The 15,982-nt window shown below is 39.1% G+C and overlaps 1 protein-coding gene across 42 annotated transcripts in view; it reads right to left on the bottom strand.

Moving 5' to 3' along the window:
- LOC131149186 (pentatricopeptide repeat-containing protein At1g03560, mitochondrial) overlaps positions 1-15,409 on the bottom strand; it is a 47,479-nt gene extending 32,070 nt beyond the window's left edge. For 4 of the 42 annotated variants that reach the window (XM_058099383.1, XM_058099379.1, XM_058099374.1 and 1 more), the window contains exons 1-3: positions 11,235-15,398; positions 10,455-10,538; positions 10,198-10,357 (exon numbers count right to left, since the gene is read on the bottom strand). In XM_058099383.1, coding sequence (XP_057955366.1) covers positions 13,338-15,383 — 2,046 coding nt within the window. In that variant the 5' untranslated portion in view covers positions 15,384-15,398 and the 3' untranslated portion in view covers positions 10,198-10,357; positions 10,455-10,538; positions 11,235-13,337. Of the gene's footprint in view, positions 1-10,197; positions 10,358-10,454; positions 10,539-11,234 lie in introns of all 42 variants that reach the window. The other 38 variants (XM_058099391.1, XM_058099390.1, XM_058099375.1 and 35 more) reach the window with 29 other exon arrangements.
- Between the last annotated feature and the right edge of the window lie 573 nt (positions 15,410-15,982).

Genomic DNA, 15,982 nt, shown 5'->3' with positions numbered 1-15,982 from the left:
GTTTTGTACCATAGGTTGGCATCCCCTTGATGCCTTAAAATAATAATATTTTTTTTTTAAATAAAAAAAAAGGTGAGATGGGAAAGTGATCAAAAATGGGCCGAGCTCCCCCAAATCAGATGGAATAAGGGAATAAGGGATTTGTCAATCCTTGAGTGAGAGTAGAACTCTTTAGAGTTAGACCACGTGAACGAGCCTCCGATGAGGGAAGGATCAACGAGAGCAAAATCATTCACAAGGTCACTAAACTCCCGCATGTTGGAAGAGTCAGAGGATCTCCCCCTCCATTCATGAGGATACAAAACCAAATTGAGTTCTCCCCCAACAACCTAGGGGGCCTCCCGTTTTTATCTAATATCCACAAGCTTATTCCAAAATAGAAGCCTTGAAGGACCTTCACCAAAACCATAGACACTAATAAAAATCCAAGGGAATTTGTCATCCAAACTCTTGAATAGGCAGGACACAAAGCAAGTATTGATGGAATGGTCTAATAATTCCATAACCAAGTCATTCCACATGATGAGAAACTCTCCTGCTGAACTAGCAGCTTTTAACGCAATCACCAACCAGTTGTTCAGGGATTCAATTTCAATTTCCTGCAAACAAATAATTTCCCCTCTCTAGTAGTTGAGAAACAAACTTATAATTGACGTTTACTCCTCTGACTTTCCAAGAGACTAATTTCCTCAACATAAGTTAGTGACAGACCCGCTACTTCTAGCAACTCCCATATCTAAAACTCTTTATGCTTTCTCATACTTCATAGAAAATTCCAACCTCTTTAGCTCACTTCTTTTGCCCTTCTTACGACTACTACCTTTTTGCTTTTTATTATTGGTTTTACCATCCTCACTTCCTTTTTTTTTTTTCTTTTCAATTTCCTTGAAGATGTACCTCTATCTTCGAATCGTTCAAAAGAGATAAAAATGGCCGTAACAAATGCATTCTGCTTAGAACCTAATCTGAGACCTACATTTTGAAACTCGGGTTGTGAAAATCCATTTTGCAAAATCATTCAAAGAAGGCAAGAGATGGTATTTTCCAATCGAGGTAATCACTTCCTCAATTGGGATGATTGCCAAAGAATTAGTCGAAGCCCCAGACTCACAAGCCTCCTCCCTAGGGTGATTGTCTATTAATGCGATAGGCACAAATAGGGGATTTACTGGCTGAGGGGGGTGAAGACCAAAGTGAAACAGAGGAGGAGAAAGCTCCTTGGTTGGGTCAATGCTAGATGAGAAGGGAAAGAAAGCTTCGGGCTTTAGAGGAGGTTGAGGTGGTGAGCCCCAACTAAAGGAAGCCCAAAAAGAGGAGAGGGTTGGGGTTAAAAGGGCCTACGCAATAAGAGTCATTCAATATGGTGAATTGATTGGGCCAAGAGGGAAGAAGCCTAGGAGGTTCAAAATGAGAAATCTATTGGCTAACCCATCACAAACCGCACTCGGGTAGGAGCGGGTGCCTTTACTCATGAATCCAATGGCTATAACTTGGAGATTACAAGGTTCAAGCAACCCTCACAATGCGGATAAGCATGAGAGAAGGCCTGGACCTAATGAGGAAGAGGAGGGGGAAGCTCGACTAAAGGCTTCAACAACTCCTACTAGGACCTAGAGCGAAAGGGAAGGACGAAGAGATTCTGCCACCCAACACCAAGACGCCTCCTGATATTTTACTCCAGCCTTTCAAGTCGGGCCCTTCAAGGAAGGACAGCCCTCCAATCATTAACATTTGTCCTAGTTAGGGCAAGAAACTTGCTAAACTCAATAAGGAGGGTTTCTCCTTTAATTTGATGTGACTCCTCCACAAGGAGTGAACAATCTTCTCCCTAGAAATCTTCTAGTGCCAAGAGAAGTCACTTTGTTTCGCTCTTTTCCAAAAATATGGAGGTTCTTCTTCCCTAACAATTATTTGTGATTCAAAGGAGATCGATGTGCTCCCCTTCAATCGTGATCTGGAAGGATTTTCTCTCAACGAAGATGGCCGACTCTCAAGACCTACCTCTCATCTATTCCTTCACTGTCCTTTTTCCTCAAAGGTCTAGAGCAAATTATTTGGAGTTTTTTGCCTTTAATTATTTCAGTTAAGTTATTATTTAATTGTTGAATATTTAAATTTATGGTTTTTTCCATGGGCACATGCAATGCGCGTGCTCTATAGCTTTTGAATGGTAATTATATCAAAATAAATTAATAAAAAATATATATTTAAAAAAAAAATGTTACGACAACAAAAAAACCAAGCCTTAGTCCCACTAAGTGGAATCGGCTATATGAATCCTTTTCCGCCAATTTATGGACCATTTCTTTTGATAGATTCAAGGATATTAAATCCTTACTCACTATCTCTTTCCTAGTTATTTTAGGTCTACCTCTACCCCTTCTACTACCCCCCACAGTAACTAAGTCACTATTTCTCACAAGTGCACTATATGACCTACGTTGCAAGTGTCCATACCATTTGAATCGTCCCTCCCTTATCTTATCTTCTATAGGAGCTACACCTAACCTACCACGAATATGTTCATTCCTTAATTTATCTTTCAATGTTATACCACTCATCCATCTAAGCATTCTCATCTCGGCAACTTTTACTTTTTGGATATTATGTTTCTTCGTTGCCCAATATTCCGATCCATATAACATAGCTGGTCTTATAGCTGTCCTATAAAACTTCCCTTTCAATTCTAAGGGTATTCTACTATCATAGAGCACACTTGAAGCACATTTAAAAAAAATGTTATTTTCAAAAAATTATGAAGGGTTGTGGGCTATTTTTGAAATATTTATAGGTAGTTATAGGGGCATTGTTGAAATACTCACAAATAGTTATATGAATTTTTTAAAAATATTTATTGGTAGCTACAAGGACATTTTAGGCTATCAAAAATCAGACTTGCTCCATGGCTTTTGAGTAGTAGTTACTTATTATTTACAAATACAATGTTAAAAAATAAATAAATAAATAAATAAATAAAACATATTTATGTGCTAGCTTATGAAATAAATAGAAGACTATTAATTTAAGAAAAAAGTGTTGTTTTAATTATTGTTACAATTTTACTTTGTCTACTTTATTTTACATTTCTTCCAATGGTTTGGGTAAATTAATTTTGGAAAACTACGCAATCCTTCCCATAGTTCTGAAAATTATATCTTTGAAAATTATATCTCACCTTTGATTTGACAAAATGATGCAATAGATACTTACGTCTGCTCTTTAGGAATTTTTTAAAATTTTAAAATAATATTGGTTTTGATAATTGATATATTAGTAAAGATTTTAAAAAGAAGTCCTCTACATTTGCAATAGAAAAAATAAAGAAAAGTCAATTGAGAATAATAACCCATTTTACAAAAATGCAATGCAATTGAAATTCGTATTCTATAACCTATATATTCTAATAAACACATACATCCAAAAAATAAACATATCTCTAACCTAAAATAAAGGCAAAAGTTTAATTAAGCATACAATTTTAAATTTAAACAACTCCTCACATGCAGGTGCTATTAAGTTAAAATATTTTATTTAAATCTTAAATATATTTATCTAAATTTTAAAATAAAGTAAAATAAAATTTTAATTTTCAATCTTCTCAATTTATTTGGAAGATTATAGTTAAATGTGAAGGATTATAAAGAAATAACAAAAAGTTTTTTTTTAAAGAATTTAAAAGATGTTATGTACTTAACATTTAAAATATTTTCTCTAAATTTTAAATATTTTTATTCAAATTTTTAAAAAATAAAATTAAAAGAAATTCCAATTTCCAATCTTCTCATTTTTTGAATTTCTTATCCTATATAAATTTGTTTTCTAAACATCATGAGTGGAAGTAGAACTTCAAAGAAAGGCACAAGGCATATTTTGCAGAGGAAAAAAAAATCAGCGTTCACACCAAAACACAAACATGAATTTTTTCTTTTAATTTTAATTTTTTTTATATACAAATATAACTACACATAGGAACATAAAAGTTGTTGACCCAAACAATCATATCACCAATAACAACACGCATTCCACACCCAATACACACCATCATTTTCTTTGATCGACCTTCACATCATTCATTTAACCATTGGCACGTACAGCACTGCTGTAGCCGGATCCATAGCCAGAGGTAGTGCCCTCCGGGCAATCTCAGATGAGTATAATAGGTGCATGTTTGAAGTTTGGAATGCTTTATCTAAGTTCAAAATGAGAAAGAAAGGGAATGACATAAGGTGATGTATGGTTTGGACGTCTGGAAAATGCCTAAAAAATATAGAAGCATTCTAAAATAAAAATAAAATATAATGTAGAATGGCATGAAGAGAGAGAGAGAGAGAGAAATAGGGATAAGAAAGAGAAAGAGGTCATAAAGAATGGTCAAACTCATTTTGAATGACATGTGTTGCCACGGGACAGCAACAAATGACCCACACTTTCATCCATTCCATTCTAGCCAAATATGCATTTTAACCATTGATAAACTCAATCCCTTCCAATCTCACACAGACGCATCAAATGAAAAATTGGACCACAAACTCCTCCAAATCAACAAAACCTGTGCCTAAAACGCCAGCAACCGGAAAATGCAGAGTGTTAGGGAGTGACAATGTAATGGAGAAAAAGGGGAGAGAGATACTGCTATAATTGTATTCTCCAGAGATTTGGAATGAATATATGATTATCTGTGTTATCGTTTGTATGATTATTCTCTTGTAGTTGAATAATACAAGTAGTCCTTTTCATTGTGGTGTTTTGTTGCCTTGGATTGTGATGTCTCTGATTGTTATAGTCTTATTCGGTGTATAAGAATATATTGCTCGTGTGATATCCTATTGTTCCTTGGTTTTCTTGAGTATTGAGACTCACCAGGTGCTCGTGATTACAGGCTTGAACGTGTGAGACTTGGCTGACTTGTCGAGGGAGAGCTCTCAACGAGTGCCACACGGCCCTTACTTGAGTCCCATTTTGGGGGTCCATAACAGTTGGTATCAAAGCACAGTGTGTGCGAGCACCATGAGTGGTAATATGAGAAACAAGTTAGGAAAAGTAGAGCGCATTGAGGCGCTTGAGACGAAACTTGTAACCCTAGAGAGAACGTGTGGTGAACTCCAAGGGTTGGTGGCAACATTGATAAAAGAGAAACGCGTGCCAACAGAACTTGAGGCCGCCGAAGAAAACCCTAAAGAAAATCTCTATGGGGTATCAAAAGTTGTAGATAGACTTGAGGAACTTGAAAAAATCATTCCACGTGTGAAATCCCTAGAGAAACGGCCAAGAGAGCTTGAGGCCTTCCAGAAGAGTATCGAGCAGTTGAAAGCCTTTGAGAGTAGGCTGGAACATATTAAGGGCATATTGCCATCTCTTTTGTCCCAACGGGGAGAGCCAATAGAGCTTGAGGCCTCCTTACGGGAGCTAACGGATAATTTTGATTTCCTTGCAGAAGCTATTAAGGAGTCCATTACTGCTTTGAAGGAAGATTTGAAGGAGATGGGCAATGTCCAAAGTGCGGTGGTCCAAGTCCAGAGGGATTTACAAGAAATCACTGTGAAAGTGAATGCAGTGGCACAGATAGCCCGAAGGCCGGTTGCAGATCCAATTGAGAGTTTTCGATTGAAGGTACAGGAACCTAAAAGTTTTGGGGGTACGCGAGATGCCAAGGAGCTGGATAATTTCTTCTTTGATAAGGAGCACTACTTCACGTGCTCACGAGTGGATCTAGAAGTGGACCGGGTAAATCTGGCAACAGTATACCTGGTAGGGGATGCAAAAGTGTAGTGGAGAACTAAATGGAATGATATTCAGCACAATAGATGTGTTATCAACACATGGGAGGGGTTGAAACAGGCGTTGAAGACTCAATTCTATCCTGAAAATGTGGAGTACATAGCAAAGTGCAAAGTAATGGAATTGCAACAGACCGGCTCAATAAGGAGCTATGTACGAGAATACCAAGCCTTGATGTTGGACATTATAGACATGACCGAATCAGACAAACTAATTCATTTTCTTCGGGGTTTGAAGACATGGCCAAGGAATGAATTGCGTTGGCAGGGTGCTGGTGATCTCTCTTTTGTCCTCACTACTACCGAACGATTGGATGATTTTTCAGATAATTCTAGGAAGCGAAATTTCCCTACGTCCGCCAATAATGATTCCAAGCCCAGTAAAGTGTATAAGCCCACAAATGAGGGAAGGAATAGGGAGACAAATAGTTCTTGGAAAGATAAAAGAGCGCCCATGGATAAGGAGTGGAGGGGCGGACGAACGGGGGGTGGAGAGTGTCGACCGATCTCTTGTTTTCTTTGCATGGGACCACATCGAGTGGCGGAGTGCCCTGAACATAAGGCTTTGAATGCTATAAAGGCCCTTCGAGAGGAAACCAAAACCCCGACAACAACCCCAGAAGAACAACCGAATATGGTGGGAGCATTGAGATTTTTAGGGGCATTAGAGTGTCAAGTAATTAACAACAAGTCTCAGGAGAAGGGACTAATGTACGTTGATCTACTTTTGAATGGAAAGAAAATCAAGGCCATGATTGATACAGGGGTCACCCATAATTTCATTGCTGATTCTGAAGCTCAACGATTAGAATTGCAAGTAGATAAGGATGTGAGCAAGTTAAAAGCAGTGAATTCTCAAGTGTTAACCACGGTGGGGGTGGCACCTAAAGTGGCATGCCAAATGGGATCATGATCTGGAACAATTGATTTCACTGTGGCACCCCTTGACGACTTTGATGTGGTATTGGGGATGGATTTTCTTAAAGTGACACGCTCAATGCCGATCCCAACTGCGGATTGTCTTGTGATAATGGGAAGTGCACCTTGTGCGGTTCCCACAGCCTACAACAATTTCGATGAGAGAAAGTTGCTTTCAGCCCTCCAATTCAAAAAGGGAGTAATAAGGGGAGAATCTTCTTTCGTGGTTCTACCGATAGTCTCAGAAGATGCAGAGGTAGGGAAATATCCACTTGAGATTAAGGAAGTTTTAGAAGAGTTCAAGGAGGTGATCCCGGAACAGCTACCGAGGGTTTTACCACCTCGACGATAGATTGACCACGAAATTGAACTTTTGCCAGGAGTAAAGCCGCCAGCACGTGCCCCTAATCGAATGGCGCCGCCGAAGTTAGCTGAACTTAGAAGGCAACTGAATGATCTTATTGCAGCAGGGTTCATCCGTCCTTCAAAAGCACCTTTTGGGGCCCCAATGTTATTTCAGAAGAAACAAAATGGTAGTTTGCGCTTGTGTGTAGATTATCGGGCTCTTAATAAGGTGACGGTGCGCAACAAGTATCCCATTCCACTGATTGCTGATATTTTTGACCAGTTAAGTACAGCTAGATATTTCACGAAACTGGACTTGAGGTCGGGATATCATCAAGTGCGCATTGTTGAGGGAGATGAACCGAAGACCACTTGTGTCACCCGGTATGGAGCATTTAAATTCCTTGTCATGCCTTTTGGACTAACAAATGCACCTGCTACCTTTTGTTCTCTAATGAATCAGGTTTTTCGGGACTACCTTGATCAATTTGTGGTTGTTTACCTTGATGACATAATCGTTTTCAGCGCATCCTTAGAAGAACATAAAGATCATCTTCGGAAGGTTTTTCAAAAACTCAAAGAAAAACAGTTATATGTAAAAGGGGAGAAGTGTGCTTTCGCTCAAAAGCGTATTAAATTCTTGGGGCATATCATTAAGGAGGGCCAGATACGGATGGATTCAGTTAAAGTAAAAACTATCAAGGAGTAGCGAGCACCTACATCCGTTAGAGAACTGCGATCTTTCTTGGGTCTAGCCAACTACTATCGAAAGTTTATAAAGGGGTACTCAAGAAGAGTTGTATTGTTAACAAATTTACTGAAGAAGGGGGTACCATGGGGGTGGTCAGAAGAGTGTCAATCAGCATTCGTTGAATTAAAGGAAAAGATTGTAGGAGATCCTGTGCTAATCCTTCTTGATGTGACAAAACCGTTTGAAGTGCAAGTAGATGCCTCAGACTTTGCAATAGGGGGAGTTCTCTTGCAGGAAGGGCATCTAGTTGCTTTTGAAAGTAGAAAATTATAGGGTTCCGAACGGAACCATACAGCACAGGAAAAGGAGCTTCTCATAGTGGTACACTGTCTTCGAGTGTGGAGGCACTATCTCTTGGGGTCCAAATTTGTGGTAAAAATCGATAATGTGACAGTTACTCACTTTTTGTCACAACCTGGACTAACGTCAAAACAAGCCCGTTGGCAAGAGAAGCTAACTGAATTAATTTTGATTTTGAATATAAAGTAGGGAAGACGAATGAAGTGACCGATGCTTTAAGTAGAAAAACCGAATTGGCAGCATTGAAACTCATCAGTCATCTATCAATTAGTAGGGTGGCGTTATCTTTGAAGAATCTTATCAGGGAACATTTAAGTACAGACTAGCAGGCGCAGTCCCTGTGCACACTAATAGAAGAAGGGAAGACTCGACAATTCTGGGTAAAAGATGGACTGATTATGACTAAAGGCAGGAGAGTCTATGTGCCCAAAGCTGGAAACTTGAGGAAAACCTTACTAAAAGAGTGCCATGATACGTTGTGGGCTGGTCATCCGGGATGACGAAGAACTCAGACATTGATTACACAAGGTTAATATTGGCCGAATATGCAAGATGATGTGATGAGTTATACCAAAACTTGCTTGATCTGTCAACAAGACAAGGCCAAAAGAAAGAAGACCTTAGGTTTATTGGAGCCATTGCTAGTTCCTGCCAGGCCATGGGAGAGTGCCTCTTTGGACTTCATTTCCTCGTTGCCAAAAGTAGAGGAGTATGACACAATTTTGGTGGTGATTGATCGGTTCTCAAAGTATGCTACTTTCGTACCAATCTCGAAGCCATGTTCAGCAGAGAAGACAACTCAGCTATTCTTCAAGCATGTGGTGAAATATTGGGGTGTTCCAGAAAGCCTAATCAGTGATAGGGATGTTAGATTCATGGGGGGATTTTGGGGTGAACTCTTTCGCTTGATGGGTTCAAACCTTAATCTGTCCACCAGCTATCACCCACAAACAGATGGTCAGACCGAACATTTTAATGGGATGCTGGAAGAATACTTGCGACATTTCGTTAACTCCAATCAGAAGAATTGGGTTACTTTACTAGACATGGCACAATTCTGTTTTAACTCCATGAAATCTTCTGCGACTAATAAAAGCCCTTCTGAGATCGTGACAGGTCAACAACTGACTCTCTCGCATACTCTGGATGGTCCATACAAAGGAAATTGCCCAAAAGCATACCAATTCACGAAAAATTGGTTGCAAAACATCAAAGTTACTCAAGCTCAGTTAGAAAAAGCATCGAAGCGCATGAAGAAATGGGCTGACAAAGGGAGACGACCACAACAATTTGAAACTGGAGATCTAGTTCTTGTAAAGGTGCCGCTGGAGAAATTTCGCTTTCTTCGCGGCAAGGATAAAAGGCTGTTACGCCATTACGAGGGTCCAATTAGAGTGATTGAGAAGGTGGGACATGCATCTTATCGGCTCGAGCAACCCGATTGGATGAAAAGCCACAGACGTCCAGCCCATCCTATGTTTCATGTAAGCAATTTAAAGCCATTCCACACAGATGAAGTAGATCCGCACCGACAAAAGCTAAGGAGATCAACAATTTCCAGAAGGCAGCCTGTCAACAAAGAAGTCCAGGAGATCATCGTAGACAGAGTCGTCAATGCAAAAGGTCGTCAACAACAGCAATTTCTGGTTCAATGGCTGGGGCTAGGGGAAGAAGAGAATAGTTGGGAAAAGGCAGAAAACCTTCAGCATGCCATACAAAGATTGAAGATTTCATAAATTTGAACACAATGACATCAACTTCGACATCAGAAGAGTGAAACGGCCTTCTACAACACATCGATGAGGACGTCGATAAAATGAGTGGGGGAGGATGTTAGGGAGTGACAATGTAATGCGGAAAAAGGGGAGAGAGATACTGCTATAATTGTATTCTCCAGGGATTTGGAATGAATATATGATTATCTGTGTTATCGTTTGTATGATTATTCTCTTGTATTTGAATAATACAAGTAGTCCTTTTCATTTTGGTGTTTTGTTACCTTGGATTGTGATATCTCTAATTGTTATAGTCTTATTCGGTGTATAAGAATATATTGCTCGTGTGATATGCTATTGTTCCTTGGTTTTCTTAAGTATTGAGACTCACCAGGTGCTCGTGATTGCAGGCTTGAACGTGTGAGACTTGGCTGACTTGTCAAGGGAGAGCTCTCAACGAGTGCCACACGGCCCTTACTTGAGTCCCATTTTGGGGGTCCGTGACACAGAGCAAAAAACAATCTAATCTAATTAATATCTGTGAGAACCCACTGAAAACGCAAAGAAGGAGAGGAACAAAGTGTAAGAAGCAATGGGATAGGTAACTGCAACACAATTCCCTCCATTTATTTAGAAGCAAAGACATACATTGAGAGAAGGATCGTGACGTACACACAACCAGTAATTCTCCACCACCGCATGTGTTGAGCAAATCAGGTGCCATCTCCACCGCTGCATGTAAATATTTGATGTTATAAATAATAGAGCACCAAAAAATAATACTTGTAAATAACAAACTTAATCTAGCATATTTTGTCATTCTTGACGAAGGAGGCAAGTATCACAGATTTAGATTTTCTGCGAAGAAAATAATTAACAATGTTGTTGAAGGAGAAAGTTGAGGAGTTACAGAATAATTGAAGAGGTGACCATTTTTTTTTCCTTCTACCAAATGAACAGTTCAGGGATAATTTGTTGTAATATGATAAGTGGCTGTAGGGATATTTAAGGAAACAAAAGAACAGACCAAGGAAGGGGAGAATCCCTATATAATAGTAGAGTTATTGGTCATGCATATGTCAACGGTATAATGATAGTCTTCTTAAAATGCTAGCCATAATACCCATGTTGAACCAACCATGGACATGGGAATCCTGTGCACATTCCTAGAAATCTTACAACACGAAACAAATAAAAATATTCCCGTGAAATAGGCCTCCCATTCCCAGGAATCCCAAGATCATGGGAATATTTTTTATGCCGTGAACCAGATACCCCCCTAAGGTAATTACCTGAGTTCAAAAACTGTTTGGCATTATGAAAGTTCAATCCTACCTTTACCACACACATGCCTAATGCATGGTTAATTATGTTTGATTTTATGTGCAATATTAAAAACTTTTTTAAAATGAAAATGTAGAAGCTTACCAATAACTGCTTCTGTAATATTGAATAACAACTCCAACTGCTAAAGCATGACTCAGCAACAGGATCTTCATCCAGCAACCGATGCAAAAAGAGGAGCAGGAAAAGGAAAAAACCAGAAGGGAATAAGTCCCCTACAATACAAACTCCAGTAGCCTTCTGTCCTCATATGATGAACATGGAACAAACAAATGTTTGCCCGCATTAGTGCAAGTGCAAATAAGTTATCAATTGCCAACTCTTACACATGACCGTTGGCTAGTTGAGCACTGATAGGCAGTTCATCCATACCATTTTCATCATTCATCATTCAGATGGATCAGCTAACTGTGGGAAGTATCAAATTTTGACGATATCATATACACTAATCAGATTCTGGAGTACCACTATCTCTAGGAACCCAGCTGGCACTATCAGATCAAGTTAGATCAGAAAGAACTATTAACAAACCAAGTTTAATTCACAGCTTAATTGAATTGAACAATATTTAGGTTGCCTTATTTGTGGTTCATAGTTCATACCCAGCAACCCTTAACCACATTGGACCAGGTTCAGGTCCCAGGTCCATGTTGAAAACCATTGATACAATGATTTCCCAGACGCCTTGGACTGCCATCTAAGATAGTAAGATACTGCTGGAATTGATATGGAAAAAAAATAAATAAAAGAACAATAAAAAAATTAAAAACAGTAAGTTACTGTTAATCTGTGATTACATGTCAACGCCAGCATGATGGACAATACCTGCCATGTGACAACCAAAATCCTTTCAACTGACAGCTACGTGGAACTCATTTATTTCTCAACACCATATAAGTTAGGGCAATATATATCCTTGGTCCTACACAAGTATGTTGTGTTCCAAGCACCCAAAAAAAAATCAAACAAACAAACAAACAAACAAAACAAAACAAAAAACAAAAACCGAATTAGCAAAAGAGCAAACAATAACTGCTTCTCAGCCTGGGCAAAAAAACTTCTACGAGGTCTTAAATTCTGCCTTCCCTTAAACAATAGGTAGCACCTTGAAGATGATATGTTGATTAATTTGTGGCTATTGTTGGTCATTGATGGTTTAGCTGTTTGTGTAAATACGTGCATCAAGTTTTAAAAGTAGTCCATGACCACAAAGTGCTTATTTGTACTGTTATTTTGCCTTTGAATGTATACGGTTACAGCCTGTGTAAATATGTACACCAAGCAAGAGAGTACCATTGCAATATGTGCGTATTAAAGCAAGACTAAAAGATAAAAGTGAATCCTTCTATAATTCAGATTTCAGAACAATGGTTGAGCATACATTTCAATCTTGAGTTCCAGATTTACCAGGTTTAGTTCACTTCATGGTGCAAGGTTTTGCATGCTATCTTTGCCCATTGATACAGTACTAGTAAGACAAAACTGATACTCTATGCTCTGTGCATACATCCTTCTCTCGGTTGTCCCAAATTCAAATTTTTAACCAAAAATGCACGTTTAAAAAAGTAAACAAATAAGATGTATTTTACTATAAGAAAAGAAATACATTTTAAATAAATAAAAATAAAAACACTGTGCAAAGGGTGCAAAACGACTAGACCAAAGGACGCTCCAAAATTTTGGAATTTTCCTTTACTTAAATACCTTCCAAATCAACCAAAAACTTGCACAAGGGACTACAGTCCAAGGTCTCCTAAACATTCTTGCAAGCAATCATACATGCAACAAACATCCAACATATCAAAAGGCCCCAAAACCAGAATTTTACCTGCACATTTTTGTCAACTGCAATTAAAAAATGTCCAGAATTTGACCATAAGATTCAGCTGCAATGAAACCCATACTTCTTTATATCTCCAGCAGATGCCTGGATTAGAATTTCTGCCATCCAGTTGAATCCCAAGGCATATGAGAACTAGATAAGGTTTCCAGGAATAACTGTGGAATATATCACTCATCCAATCCATTCTGCAGAGCTCAGTAAAGTGAACTATCAAAAGCTAGGATAAAAAAGGAGGGTCATTATCAGCTCTGCACGTCTTAACCAGTAAGCAGTATCATTGTATCCTCAAAATGCTTAGCTGAAAGGAACGTCATTAACAAATATGGCCCCAAAAGGTGTATGAATTAACTGCCAATGAGAATTCGGAACTTCACTCGCCTTTTGACGCTACCCATTCTGTTATATCCAATTCCAATCTTACTATGCATCAACTTCATGGCCAAATCTGCATTTCCTGCTTTTCGCAAGGCATTTATTAGAACAGTACGAATTTTACCTGGTATTTCTCGACCCCTATCAACAATCCCATCAGCCAATTTACAAGCCTGCTCAATCCTCCCTGCTTTGCACAACACAGTAATCATATCTTCGAAAGCAGTCTCAGGAATGATCCCCATCGGCGCTAGATCATCCAAAACCTTACAAGCCTGTGTGACCTTTCCTGAAAGGCAAAGTCCAACTGAAAGAGCTCGAAAAGAAGCTGCAGTGGGTGTAATACCCTTATCAATCATTCTATCCCATAACTTTAATGCCTCTTCATTTCTATGTTCTCTGAACAGTCCACTGATGAGTATAGTATATGTATAAACAGTCTGATCACAACCTTCATCTTCCATTCTATTGAAGTGTGTTAATGCTTCATCGACCCTCCCACACTTGGAAAGAGCATCAATAAGGGCATTGTAGCAAAATGAGTCTCGGGGGCATCCCTTCACAACCATCTCTTCAAAAAGCTCCTCGGCTTCATCCATCCTTCCAGCCTTTCCAAGACCATCAATGAGACTGGAATAGAACACAGTATTAACTCCCACTCCACTCTCTCTACAAATTTCAAAGTACTTCATGGCCTCCTCTAATCTCTCATTCTTGCATAATCCATTAACAACAACACCATACGTAAACTTGTCTGGTTTCAACCCTTCATCCTTCATTCTCTCAAATAGTTCTATTGCCTTTTCCACATTTCCACTTTTTGCATGTGAATCAATTAATGCTGTATAAATTGCCACATTAGCACCACAACCATTTTTTATCATTTTTTCAAAAACAGCATATCCTTCCACAGGTTTCCCTTCCTTACATAGCCCTCCAATCACTAAACTATAGGCATGGGGTGGAATTTCCAGGCCCTTCTCTTCCATTTCATGATAAAGACCCAAGCAAGAATTAAAATATCCCTCTGAGTAACATGCCTGGATCAAGGTCATATAAGTTATCTTATCAGGTTCCATGTTTCTAACTTCCATATCCCTAAATTTCTCCATAGCCTTCTGGGTCTTCCCTCCCTTACAATAGCCTTTAATCATCGTATTATAAGTTACAACGTCAGGTCCAACTTTTCCACCCTCCATAGCCTCAAGCACCCGCTCAGCGGATTCAAGAAACATTGAATTCACTAATCCGTTTACCAAGAAATTATACGAATACAAACTTGGCTCAATCCCATTCTCTTTCATTTGACGCCACACCCACAATAGCTCCTCAACCATCGGAAGAACACCACAACTCCTAATCAAAGAATTTGCCGCAGAAACTGTCATTATAAAACCTCTAGCTTTTAATTCACCAAAGACGCGCTTTACTTTATCCAAATCGCCCGAGATGGATAAAATATCGATCAAAGAAACATAGCATTGAAGATTATGGGTATAATTCCTCTGTTTACCAGCCCAAGAAAAGAACCTAAAAGCAATATCACATTTTCCCTGAAGCTTATCAGAACGCAAAATAAACGATACAAAATTCGGTGACAATAGAATCATGAACTTGTGACAATAAGAGTCTAAATTGGACTCCATGCCAGGGGAATCATGTAAAAGTTCAAGAATACGATTGACCCATGGAGAAGGATGCAAATTTTTGGGATGTGACGCTATATCAGAGATATCTACAAAAGGTTCTATCCACTCGGGAGGAGGAAGAGAAGTAGTGAATACCCACCTGCGGTCGAGGCAGAATCTTGAGCTAATGTGCAGCGTGGGGATTTGAGGTGGTGGAACGGGGTCAAATTTGTGACAACCACCATTTCTGTACGGACAGGGAGGTTGAAACTGGCGAAAGAAAGGATCCGCAGCGGGAACGGGGAAGGATTTGATTAGGGTTTTTCTCATCGGTTTGGACTTGCCCCAGGAATGAGATGGGGCCTCGAGGCCTCCTTCGAATACTGTCATTTAAAATTGTTAATTGTATATCGAGTACATCATTAAGCTTTTTTTATTTTTTTATTTGCGTGGGAACTTTAGCAGCCGACGAGCCTTTGGACCTGAAGCAACACCAAACTCACAAGGCGGCGACCTTCTCCCCTGATGCACCTCTCGGTTAAAACCAAATGCGGACATGGTTTTCCATCCACCAGTTCGACATTCGGTCATCCAAGACCCAAGACTTAGGCTCAGGCACACCTCCGCTCGCAAAGATCTCCAATGGGAAGCCCAAGCCTACCCCAACAAAGATCTCAACTAGGGTGGGTCTACTGGGAATCGAACACACGATACTCATACTTAATTACCAAAGTATTTCCATCGTGTCATGCCCATGGGGTTTGAGTACATCATTAAGCATTCAATGGTTTAGTGGTCAAGACATTGGACTTTAAATGTAATAACCCTAACTCAAGTTCAAATGTAAATGGATCCTTTCTTCTATATTTGAAAACTACATGTATTAAAACTTTTCATTTTTTCTCAGCCTTTCATTTTTTTTTTTTTTCTACTCTACTCCTTGCGAAGTTCAATATTTGATTTTTTGGGTATTTTCTACCAAATCCTGA

Source organism: Malania oleifera, chromosome 2 (genome assembly GCF_029873635.1).
Source record: "Malania oleifera isolate guangnan ecotype guangnan chromosome 2, ASM2987363v1, whole genome shotgun sequence".
In the NCBI taxonomy this organism is placed as follows: domain Eukaryota; kingdom Viridiplantae; phylum Streptophyta; class Magnoliopsida; order Santalales; family Ximeniaceae; genus Malania; species Malania oleifera.
The sequence above is the reverse complement of the archived record's forward strand: the minus strand, read 5'-3'. Positions and strand labels throughout refer to the sequence as shown.